This window comes from Alligator sinensis, unplaced genomic scaffold (genome assembly GCF_000455745.1).
Source record: "Alligator sinensis unplaced genomic scaffold, ASM45574v1 scaffold353_1, whole genome shotgun sequence".
NCBI classification, from domain to species: domain Eukaryota; kingdom Metazoa; phylum Chordata; order Crocodylia; family Alligatoridae; genus Alligator; species Alligator sinensis.
In genome coordinates, this window is record NW_005842075.1 from 1,808,898 (window position 1) to 1,821,291 (window position 12,394).

The following is a 12,394-nucleotide window of genomic DNA, read 5'->3' on the forward strand; positions in this document are numbered from 1 at the left end:
AGTTCCTTGGTGCTTAAATACATATTGCTATAGGAATGCACAGCACGTAACAGAAAAATGAAGGGCAGGTCCTTGGATTCCCTGAATCCTACAGACCTGGCTAGCTGAAGAATTGGCTTCCCTAATACTGAGCTACTTTTACCCAGGACCCAGCTTAGCATAGAATCAGTAGCAAGGATCAACTAGATACGTGCCCTCCTGAGCTGTATGGAACATGCCTTGGACATAGTCCAGCATTTGAATGCCCCCTTTCCATAGGACTGAGGTGGTCTAAGTTGCTTAGGGAGATCCCGATTACACAAAGTTTTCAGGAGCTATCTGAATATTTCCAAAATCAGACAAAAGTACTGTTTCTACTGTCAGCACACAGAGGCATGGGACGCCTATACACAAGCAGCAAGGCTGCCCCAATGCGATGCAATTATAGCCTGTCAGAGCAGATTCTATTGATTGAATCTGCTGGAATGTGGTAATTACCATGCTCCAGCAGACTCCAGCATACCATGTTTCAGCAGCCTCCTCCAGCATCTCGTGTCAGGATCCCCACACTTCAAAATGGCAATGGGAGTGCTTTATCTAAAGCTCATTCAATAGTGTCCTGCCACCATTTTGAAGCATGGGGTCACTGATACATGAGATGCTCCGGGCACTTTAATTAGAATGGCTCCCAGAGCCTCTCTAATTAAAGTGTACTTCCCCACACAACTCCCAGAGCACGTGTATAAATGCTCTTTAGAGTTAGAGAGAGGTTTAAGTTTAGTTAGACTACCAGAAAGATGAAGCTGGTAGAGCTATGTGGGGGTAAATTGAAAGTAAGATCAGAATCAGGTCCTGGGTTCACTTGAAAAAAAGAAACCAAAAAACCCCAACCTACTATTAAGAAAGCCCCTCCATTGTGTTAAATGTAGGTGCCTGTGAGCTAAGCTTAAAAACTGAGGGCAAATGGAGCCCCATAGATGCTTACAAAACTCTCCCAGTTATTTCAGTGGATGGTGCTTGTATGGCTGATAGTAAAATTTGGCCACTAGGCAAATAAATACTTACTGGGAGTTTGCAGCCTCCCCTGTTGCACAGTTTTCTGATGACAGCTCCGATGATGATGACAACAGTTTCTCTGATTTCACTTTTTCCAATCTGGCCCTGGAACTTATTCTGTTAGTTAAAAGGAATACTGTTAACCTCCATGTCTAAGTATAATGAGCCAAACCCTGCCATATGCCTCTGTTTCTTGTTACCTTCAATGAGGGCAGTTTTCACCCTATGGGTTGGGCTCAGACTTAGCTGGGAACTGTTCTACCATCATGTGTAATAACCAAAAGTAATTTTCTTTTTAATGCTACATTCAATTTACCTACCCTTGCAGTTTATTGTAAAACTGGTATAAAATGATAATGAAATACTTAGCACCTAAAGGGATTTATTTTTAAATTGCTTTGCTGACATTAACACTTTCTAATTTTTTTTCCTGTTAGTATTTAGGAAAACAGGAGACATACTTATTATAAACATTGGTGATGGTTTACAAGTGAATATAAATTCTACAGTTGAAATCATATATTTTATGCATCAGGATGTTCTGGCTGCACTCCAATCATATGCCTCAAAGGCACTTGAAGGAAAGTAGACAGTGTCTCTTCCCTCCCAGCATGGTTGGAGCTCTTAAGAGTCATAAGAGTGGAACTTTTTGTATTTTGACTTACAGTTAAAGCTTTAAGTAACATCTCATTGGGATGGGAAGCAAATCCACATGCATACAGGAACCGCTCCTGCAGGAAAGAGCTGCTTTCGTTTTTAAAGTCCAGGAACTCCAGCATGGCCTCCAGCGAGGCTGGGGTTTGAGCAGAGGTTACAGCATCTACCAGCTGAGGACTGCAATGGAGTGGGAATTAATAAATTACTGCTGTGAGCTAGACAAAGTGTTATTTACAGACATAAACAAGTTGGTCTAATGACAGGTCTGATTACTGCAGGTAAATGGCAGATAGAATTAATTTATACACTACTGCTTTCAGCATTTCCAGTGTCCATGAAATCTTCCAAGATAAAATGGCTGAAGGACTAGAAATAGATGATATTTTGATTTTTGTCCATACAGAGAAAGAGCATAATAAAAAGTATAGAAGTATCCTGAGTGTTTTCATGTCTAGAGGAATAGATATGAAAAAGGAAAGGGGCATTCTTTCTTAACAGTGTAACAAAAGAGCAGAGAGGTACAAAAATAGTAGCAGCTCTGCAACCAGTCTGGCTACCACTGGACCACTAGCAGCACAGGCACTGATGCCACCCCATGCTCAACTGCCACCCAGGGAGCTCAGGCACCCAGTTCTGCATTTGTTCTTTCTAAAAAAACACTATTGAAACCCCAGAGATAAATAATTTCCATAAAGCTTTGGTTCCAGCTTTGTTCCTGCTCTTTACCAGGCACATCAGCCTGTCTGGAAATCTCTTCAGCACACAGAAACATCTAACTGGTGAAGAAAGCACTGCAAGTACATAAAGCAAACAGTACCTTCCAAAAATTTCTCCATTCGTTCAGCTAGAAGTAAAGATTTACTACTACAGACCCAGCATGTAACCATTGTGACTATTTGTTTATGCATATGATTCCCCCCTTCATTTTAGTTCTCTTTAGACCCTTTAATGCATAAAAAGATGTTCATGACAACTTACAGTATGGCATCACTTTCACTTCTAAGAATCTGAAGCATCTCCTCTTTTGTAGCTATCCTGATATTCTGGATAAAGGACAAAAAGCTTCTTGTTGCTTCAGCTTTGGAAAGGTTTTCAGGTTCCATTTTTTTCCTGATACTCTGCCAGTGCTCTGAAAGCTAAAGAATTAAATAAATTCATATTAAATCTTTTATATAGTGGTTTCACTTCTCAGAAATCAATCCCACTGGATAGAGCTATTGTTGGTATGTGTGTAAATATGCCAGGAATAATTCGTTTTAATTTAATAGCTACATTTCAATTAGTAGGAATCATTCCTACTAGTTTAAATCTCATATACCAGAGATCCCATCTATAGAAATTATTTAAGTTGTCTACAGTATCTCAACACAGCCTTTCTGATGTTTCAGCAATTATTTACTGCTGAGAAACCAGAAGATGTGAAGACTCTTTAAAGTCTCTAGTATCACTCAAATATACCCTTTATCTGAAATGTGATACATTTTAGACCAAAACATAACTGACCAGTTTCTGTGGAAACATACTTTTGCTAGCATTAGAGGAATGTAGGAATTGCCACAGGGCATGGTTATATGAATACGGTTGGGTATACAAAGACAAGGACTTAACTGCACATCAGCTACTCCACGGTAACTGCCTTTGTGTATGCCCTTACCCCCAGCCAGTCAAAGCTAACCCACAGCATCTTACCCCTCTCTCATTGAAGGGAATGTGGACCTATTTTTCATTTATATAAACAAGCATGAGTTAGCTTTCATTTTCCAAGCATACATATGACAATTCTCATGGCACAAATTCACATCCTGCTGCCCTGGTCACCTTTGTTCCATTGTGCTACTTTTCCTATGTCTTGTGAGGGGCGCAAAGGGGTTATTCTTGTTGTTATGTTGGTTGTTTTCATCTTAACTAACTGCTTGTAGATATCAGTTTTGTACATCTCCAAACTTCCCTCTCTGTTGTATTTTACAAATACATATTCTGCATTAGGAAATAGAAAAGCTCAGAGGACTATGTTCTTTCAGACCATAAGAAATTTGTGCAATATTCTGTCCTTTTAACTCTCATGAATACCGGATCAAACTTTCGTAAAGTATTGTATTTTCATGGGGTTTGAATTAAGCAGTAACACTTGAACCTGCCTGCAAATATAAGTATAATTTTGGGTACAGAAGGAAGTTTCCTGAGCTGAAAAAAACAATAATTAGGCAAAGTGATTGAGACACAAGACATTTTCTGGGAATGAGTGACCATCTGGGAACAGTTGATGGCCCGATGCACAGATGGGGGTCATTTAATCTCAGCTGGTCATTAATGCTCAGCACCAAGGTCAGTGTTGCTATATTAAGCTGAACTGTATAAATATAGGAGGTGAAGACATAGATTTGAAGTAACAAGTGATGCAGCTTCAGTTGGCATATTCTAGATAATCATTGTAACTTGCATCATCTTAGATCAGGGGTATCAAACTCACTCAGCATTGTGACCTGGATGAGGGGTATGAGGCCAGTCCATAGGCCAGATCAGGCCCATAGACTGTCTCTGTGCACCAGAGGCAGTGTGTGGGGCTGGTCTGACACGGTTGCTACATGCAGAATGCACTCCAGACAGCCCCACATGCTGCATGTGCTTTGGACCAGCCCTGTGCACTGGATCCCATCCACAGGGCCAGTCTGTGGGCCCAATCCAGACCAGCTGCAGATCTGGCACACAGGGCCAGGGCTGGCATGTGCTGTGTGGCATGTGGGGCTGGTCCAAGACCCACAGGCAGCACCACAGGCCAGATGATAGGGCTCTACAGGCTGGGTCTTTGACACTCCTGTTTTAGATTACTCAAGATCATTTGTTAATATTCATTTAATAATACGGTAGTAATCTTTGGGCATTTTCTGGGAGCTGATTATCTAGAGGAGTTCTGGGTCCAAGGAGAAGTTAAAGGGTTTAAATTCATCTGGACACAGATTACCAGGAAAAGCTTCATATGTTACTGCTATAAGTAATCATATAACATAGGCAATAGAAAAGTTACAATGTTACTACTTTTTTATACATGTTAAAAAGTTAATAGTTGAATTACACAAGAGGAATCTTCTAATCTCAGCTGAGACAGTAATTTACTACAGAGCTCTAGGAAAGTCATTTAAACCAACATTTTCCAATGCAAATGAGTTGAGTTAATCACCAAAATCAACTGCTGGATTTGCAGAAGGACTGCAAGCTAGGTGGAATTATCATAGAAGATTAGGGTTGGAAGAGGCCTCAGGAGGTCATCTAGTCCAACCCCCCTGCTCAAAGAGGGACCATCCCCAACTATATCATCCTAGTCAAGGCTTTGTCCATCTAGGGCTTAAAACATCTAAGGATGGAAACTCCATAGTCTTTCTGGGCAGCCTGTTCCAGTGCCCATCCTAGTGAGAGTTTTTTTCCTTATATCTAACCTAAAAATTCCCTTGCTGCAACTTAGGACCATTGCTTCTTGTCTGTAATCTGCCATCACTGAGAACAGTCTAGCTCCTCATCTTTGTAACCCCTCTTCAGGTAGTTGAAGGCTTCTCTCCCCTCAGTCTTCTCTTCTCCAACCTAAATATGCACAGTTCCTTCAGCCTGTCCTTATAAGTCATGTTCCCTAGCCCTTTAACCACTTCCATTGCCTTCCACTAGACTCTCCAATTTGTCCACATCCTTTCTGTAGTGCGGGGCCCAAAACTGGACACAGTACTTCAGATGTAGTCTCACCAGTGCTAAATGGAGGTCAGTAATCACTTCCCTCAATCTGCTGGCAATACTCCTGCTAATGCAGCCCAGTATGCCACTTACTTCCTTCATACAGACTTTTGTATTATATTCAGCTTATTATCCACTGTAATGCCCAAGTCCTTTTCTGCAGAGCTGCTACTTAGCGGGTCAGTCCCCAGTCTGTACCAGTGCATGGGATTGTTCCATCCTGAGTGCAGGACTTTGCACTTACCCTTATTGAACCTCATGAGATGTCTTTTCATCCAGTCTTCCTATTTTTCTAGGCCTGTCTGAATCCTAGCCCTAGCCTCTAGCATATCCACTACTCCTCCCAGGCTGGTTTCATCTGCAAACTTGCTGAGGGTGCCCTCCATCCCATTTTCCAGATCGTTGATGAAGACATTGAAAAAAAACAGCCCCAGGACCAACCCCTGTGGGACTCCACTTGATACTGACTGCCAACTAGATACTGAGCCATTGATTACTACCCTTTGAGCCCACTGATCCAGCCAGTTTCTATTCACTTTACAGTCCATTCATCCAAGCCATACTTCCTTAGCTTGCTTGTGAGAATGTTGTGGGAGACCATATCAAAAGTTTTACTGAAGTCAAGGTACACCACATCTACTGCTGTTCCTGTATCCACAGAACAAGTCATCTCATCATAGAAGGCAATCAGGTTGGTCAGGCATGACTTGCCCTTGGTGAATCCATGCTAACCATTCCTAATCAGTGATTAGTAATCACCTTCTTGCCCTCCAAGTGCTTAGAAATGGATTCCTTGAGGACCTGCTTCATGATTTTTCCAAGGATTGAGGTGAGGCTAACTGGTTTGTAGTTCCCCAGATCCTTCTTCTTTCCTTCTTAAAAATGGGCCCTAGATTTGCCCTTTTCCCAGTTGTCTAGGACCTCTCCCGATTGCCACAAGTTTTCAAAGATAATGAATTGGGGTGATTTGAAGTCTCAAATGAGAACCAGGACCTGTGATCTGGAAACTTCTGCTACCTGTTTGAAGAACACCTCATCCACCACATCTTCATGTTCTGGTAGTCTATAGCCGACACCTACCATGACATTGCTCTTGTCACTCTCTTCTCTGACTCTAATTATGATTGCTTACAACTGCTGAAAATCAAATAATTTCTTAAGATGCCTAAATACAGACTTGTAGGCCTAACTTTAGACAACCAAGTTTGAAAACTGTTGACTTAACCTCAGTACCTTGATTTCCAACCTTTAGAATGGGCATAGTAATGGTTACTTTTCCTACATTGCATGGGTGTCAGTAGGTCTAGTTAATGTTTGTAAAGGATTTTGAAAATGTAAAGCTGTGTAGTATATCATATCAGTGCGGTATTAATGTATTCAATGATATATAAGTACCAAATATTATGTTGCTGCTTTGGATACAGTGTTCTGTTTATAGATTAGTCTTTTCAAAGCAGTTACACTAAAATACAGTAGGAAAGCAGGATTTCATTCTCAGTGCTCCATTAGATTTATAATGAGTATGTCATGTCTCATTCCCCATGAATTGCTCTGTAAATACACCCTATGGTTTTTATTTTGACTTGCAAATTATCTTCACAACTATTATGACAAATTTGAATCCAAATGATTTGACCTCAGCTCTAACGATTGGAAGTGACAAATTATTTGGTGCAAACACTTTAAAGGCATAACCCTTTGAGGACATCTATTTCCAATCTGCTTGATCTGAAGTTCCCCACTCAGGACTACTTCAGCATGCATAAAATATCATATCTGTTTCACTTCCCTGACTTTAAAAAAGAAATCTTTTTTATAATTATATAAAATGCCAGGCAAGATATGATAGTATAGTGCATTTTTACTGCCAGATAACTAATGCAGTCTCCAATACAGTGCACAGGTACTTTTGGAAGCCTTTAATTAAATTGAGCAGGGCTTGGCAACTTTTGGAATGGCAAGCCAGTGCTTATGACCCAGCCACTGTCATGGGCTGCCTATCACCCCCATAGTGCCCACTGTGGCAAGGGCTGGTGTACTGTGCCTCTCCACTGCAGCCTTCACTTACCAAGCACTGCACCAAAGTGTGGCCAACAGATCAACTAATTCAGCAGCAAGAGTGAGCAGAGATGAAGGGAGTACAAGCAACCAGCACTCAGCACAGAGCAGAGAGAATTAGGATGGCAGCAGGAGGTTTGAGAACAGCTTCTGTGCATCTCCAATCCCCACTAGATCAGGACTTTGTGGACTTGAGTCAAGGTCTGCAGTCCAGATTTGAACTGTGGACCATCAGTTGCCAACCCCTGAATTGGAGCCACATCTCTCACATTTAAAAAAAAAAAAGTTTGAACCATAATATTTAAATTCTGAAGTATCCATTCACCAGCAACTGCATTCAGTGCTTGAATTTAAGATGAGGGTTCAGCATGGGGGAAAAGACCTCTCATCTTACAATCGAGTACAGACAAGGCAAGGAGCTGCTGTGGCTCTGGATGGGGTCAGTGTGGCTCATGTGGAAAGTAGGGAGTGCATGGCAGAGCATGGGAAAGGCATGCACAGTATGGGGGGAGCATGGGGGAAAAAGGCAGCAGGGGTTATGGGGGAAGGGAGCAAGGTGGGATGGGGAAAGGGGCACATGGAACGTGGGGAAATGGCACAGGGGAAGGGACATGTAGAGTGAGAGGAGTGCAGTTCAGGGGAGAGCACAGAGGAAAGGGTGTGTGGTGTGGAACCATGGGGAAGGGACTCAGTGTGGAGTGGGAACACAGAGGGAAAGGGCAGTGGGGAAGTTTGTGGGGGAAGCAACATCTGGAACAAGGGAGCAAAAGGAAGGGGAGTGTGGGAGAAACATGGGGAAGGATCATACAGTGCAGAGGGAACACAGGGAAAGGGACATGGAGCACAAGCAAAGGGCTTGTGGGTAATGCAGGGAAGAGGCATGGGGAGGATGCATGGAGAAAGGGTACATGGTGCTGCAGGGAGCACAGGGAAGGGACGCACGCAGGAGGGGGAGCGTGGGGAACAGTGAGAGGAAAGTGGAGTGAGAAGAGCACATAGAAGGGGCATGCAGTGCAGGAGGAGCGCAGGAAAAGAGACATGGGGAGGGGGTACGTGGAGCCCCAACCCCAACTGGAGCTGGAGGCTGAAGCCAAAGCAGTCACTGCTGCCTGAGCTAGCTAGGTGCTTCATGCCCCCAGCAGGCACAGCATGAGCTGCAAAGATGAGGGGGACAATTGGTAGGTGGGGGAAGGCACTGGAGGAAGACAGGTGGCAGGCAGGGAGCAGGCATAGAGGGCAAGTGGCAAGGTGGGGGATATGAGGCAGGCTACCTGCCCTGCAGCTGCTGCTTCCCCTGCCACTACTTTCCCTGTAGCAGTGGTGGGAGGGATGAATTTAAGAGGACCTTCCAATAACTAGATTCTAGACATGATGGAAAATTAAATTCTTAATTTTCCATGTCTACAAGGTAATAATTGAGGGGGTCAGCTTAAATTCAGGATCATTTTAGGTTTGAGTAAATATGGTTTTGATTAACATATCCATTGGCAAACATTATGACAACAGTATAAATGTTTAGGAATGAGAGTTAGTTAAAGGGTAGCTTTTACATTAAATTATGTTAATCTATAAACAAATACAATCTCAAAAAAACCAAAATTGTTGGGGGGGTAGGAGTTAAACTCCTCAAAAATAGGAAAGTGCCCATTTTAATTGGTAGAATTACAAGGCATAACTTTATGGATTTACCTATAAGTTCTCAGAAATGTTGTTCTCTACTCTTAAGAGTGTGCGCTGTACATTGGAGGGAATGTGCTATATTTTCTGAATGTAAAAAAAGTTTGATTTCATGTTAAATGCAAGTCTTAAGTCTGCCTCAATTGTTGGGCCACCGCAGCACCATTGTAATGCTCAAAAGTTCTTGAGAGATGCTGCATTTTATATTGGTATGTTGGGAATCTCTCAGATGCATGAAATTGCACAGAAATTTCTTTTTTTCAAACTTGCTTTACACACTTTCCTGAACTGCAGGTAAAGGAGTATAAACAGTATATTTACTTACTGAGGGGCAGTTTTTGCACTCAGCCTTGATGGGCTCTGCTACTAGTGGAACAGCTACGTAACTTGAGTCCAAAGTCTTGATAACGCTGGCAGCCTGCTTCCCAGCGATCTCTCTAGGGCCAGCTTCAATTGACTTCAGTTCCAGCTTCTGCCTGTGCATGTGCATATTGAAATCCACTGTTAAGGCTGAGAGCACTTTGAAATAACACCAGAATCATACAAAAGATGTTATTACACTTGCCTGAACCATAGCATGTAACTCTTGAGGAGTATGCCATCCTCATCTCAGTATTTACAGGATACTGCAAATGTTTCTCCATTTTAAAGTATAAGGAGGTTCTAACACTAGAGAGAATTGAAGGAAATCTACCATGTTTCTTCAAATATGACATGTTTAAATAAACAAATAAACACATCTATATGGCGCATCTACATCAGACACTAACTGTGCAGTAGCCGAATAATACTGCGCAGTAATGCATCACAGCGTCAATAGTGCTAATATGCTACTGCGCAGTATTATTTGGTTACTGTACAGTAGCATCACTAAAAAGGCTTTTGCCAGTGCTGCTGTGCAGTAACTATTACTGTGCATTTATTTGGTACTTGATTATACAAGTACAGGCAACCCCCGCTTAACGTGGTTTCACTTAGAGCAATTTCATTATAGCACTAATTTAAAATACCTACCTGGTTTCACTTAGCGCTGAGCATATTTTGTTGTAGCCCTCAGCACGGGCATGGGGAGGAGCAGTGGCGTTGGTGTCAGTGTTGAGGGAAGTGGTGAGTAGCAGCCGGCAGGAGCCCAGGGAGGGGTGGCAGGAGCCTGGGGTCGCTCTGGCACATGGTGCTAGAGCAGGTGGAGAGGAGCAGTAGCAGTAAGAAGGGGGGGCCGCAGTGTGAGCTTGGAGCCCAGGCTGCTGGGACCCAGGGTGGGGTGGCAGGAGCGCAGGGTCCTCTCTGGCACGTGGTGCTGGAGCAGCTAGCAGGCAGGGAGGAGCAGCGGCGGCAGCAAGAAGGGGCATGTGGGTGGCAGGAGCGTGAAGCCCAGGGCAGGTGGGTGGCAGGAGTGCGGGGCCCAGGCCGGCGGCACAGCAGGAGTGCGGGGCCCAGAGTGGCAGGAGCGTAGGGCCCAGGCCAATGCAAGCCAAGCCCACAGAGCTCCCCTGCCCCCTGCAGCGATCTGTGCCGGTTGCCCTGGAAGGAGTTCCCACTGGGCAAAGCAGGGCATGGGTGGGTGAGTGGCCCCACTGTTTACCCCACGCCAGAGCCCTGCTGCCTTCTCCCCATAAATCTCTGGGCAGGTGGGTCCCCCAATGCCAGCAGGAGTGCAGGGCCCAGCCTGGCAGGGCCCAGGGTGGGGCTGCAGGAGCGCGGGGTCTGGGTCAGCAGGTGGTGTGAAACCAGTTATCTTTATTTACATTAAATCCAATGGGGAAAAGGGTTTCACTTAGTGCTCAGTTTTTCCAGAACCAATTAAGAGCACTAAGCGGGGGTTGCCTATACCAAATAAATGTGTGGTAACCACTGCGCAGTAGCCTCTCTTGTAAACCCACCCATATATATAACTTTATTATATGAACATGCACATACACATATCTATAAAAATGTGTGTACATGTGCATGTGTATATAATAAAATATAAATAAATATAAAATATAAATATATACAATTTTATATATATATAATGTGGCCTGAGGAGTCATAGGAAAGTAGGACTAGAGGGGATCTCACAAGATAATCTAGTTAAGTCTGCTGCTCAAGGCAAGCTCATCCCTGCAAGATCATCCCTACCCAAGTGTCAGTCTAATTTGCTCTTGAAAACTTCCAAGGATGAGATTCCACAACTTCTCTAGGTAGCCTGTCCAATGCTTGACCATCCTCATAATCAGAAAGTTCCTCCTAATCTCCAACCTAAATTTACCTAAAGTTAGTAAAAGCACAAAGCTTTTACACACACGATAGAGGTTGTAGCCATGTGAATGTGCCTTCTTTATGTTTATTTCTTAAATTTAAAAGTCAGAAAATGTGCAAACTTATTGAACAAGGAGATGCAATAATTAATAAATGTACAGGTAGACATAGATTCTGCCTGAAGAGCTTATGTGTTGGAGCCAGCAGCAGCCCCATTGTAGTGGTTCATTTTGCATGAGTAAAAGTTCATGTGGGTTTGTAGGAACAAGCCCTAATGTGAGACAACAAAAGTGCAATAACTAATAAGGTAAAATAACGAGGGAGGGAGAATGATTTAAATCATCGAGACTTGTACAGTATTATAGAGGACTTCTCTGCACCAAACCATGGTTTTGAATGAAATAGACATGTTAGCCTTTTCCCATTAGTAGTTGAATTTAACTTGTCAACTTACTTTGAAACTATTTTGGCATTGGTTGTTTGTCGGAAATTCAGAGACAAGACATGATTCTCCTCTGCCCATACGGATTTAATAAAACTGTCTTCTATCACATAGATTGTAGCTGAGGTGGTTTTTGCACTGACATCTAAAATCTGGAAAAGAATAGAAAAGTTCTGATTGACAGATCTGGCAGTCCACACACTGCATCGGCAAAACTCAACATAGAACAAGCCCTGGTGATGGATGGTGGGGCTGGGCTTATGCAAGGGGTGTCCAGCCTTTTTGAATGTGGGGCCGGATCACAAACTTTTTATCACCCAGTGGGCCGGTGAGCCATATTCAAAGATGTCACAGGAAGTGTTATCAAATCAGGAAGTGATGTCACGTGACCTTTGACACCAGTGAAGTTGCAGGGGTTGACATGGTGCTGGTTGACATGGCATGCATGCCTGGGTTGACATGGTGCTGCAGGAGCTGCTTGGCTACAACCGGGTTGACCTGGTGCTGCAGAAGCCGTGGGGCCAGGCCGGGGTTAACCTGGGGCCCACCCGGCCTGCTGGGGCCATG

At 43.4% G+C, this 12,394-nt stretch overlaps 1 protein-coding gene across 3 annotated transcripts in view; it reads right to left on the minus strand.

The window, feature by feature from the left end:
- The window catches only part of MTTP (microsomal triglyceride transfer protein), a 49,962-nt gene that overhangs the window by 19,470 nt on the left and 18,098 nt on the right, over nucleotides 1-12,394 (minus strand). For all 3 annotated transcript variants that reach the window (XR_003094059.1, XR_003094060.1, XM_006023677.3), the window contains exons 6-10: nucleotides 11,840-11,979; nucleotides 9,473-9,623; nucleotides 2,671-2,828; nucleotides 1,701-1,869; nucleotides 1,045-1,152 (exon numbers count right to left, since the gene is read on the minus strand). Coding sequence is in view for 1 of the 3 variants with exons in the window: in XM_006023677.3 (XP_006023739.1) it covers nucleotides 1,045-1,152; nucleotides 1,701-1,869; nucleotides 2,671-2,828; nucleotides 9,473-9,623; nucleotides 11,840-11,979 (726 nt within the window). In the remaining 2 variants the exon portion in view is untranslated. The remainder of the gene's footprint in view (nucleotides 1-1,044; nucleotides 1,153-1,700; nucleotides 1,870-2,670; nucleotides 2,829-9,472; nucleotides 9,624-11,839; nucleotides 11,980-12,394) is intronic.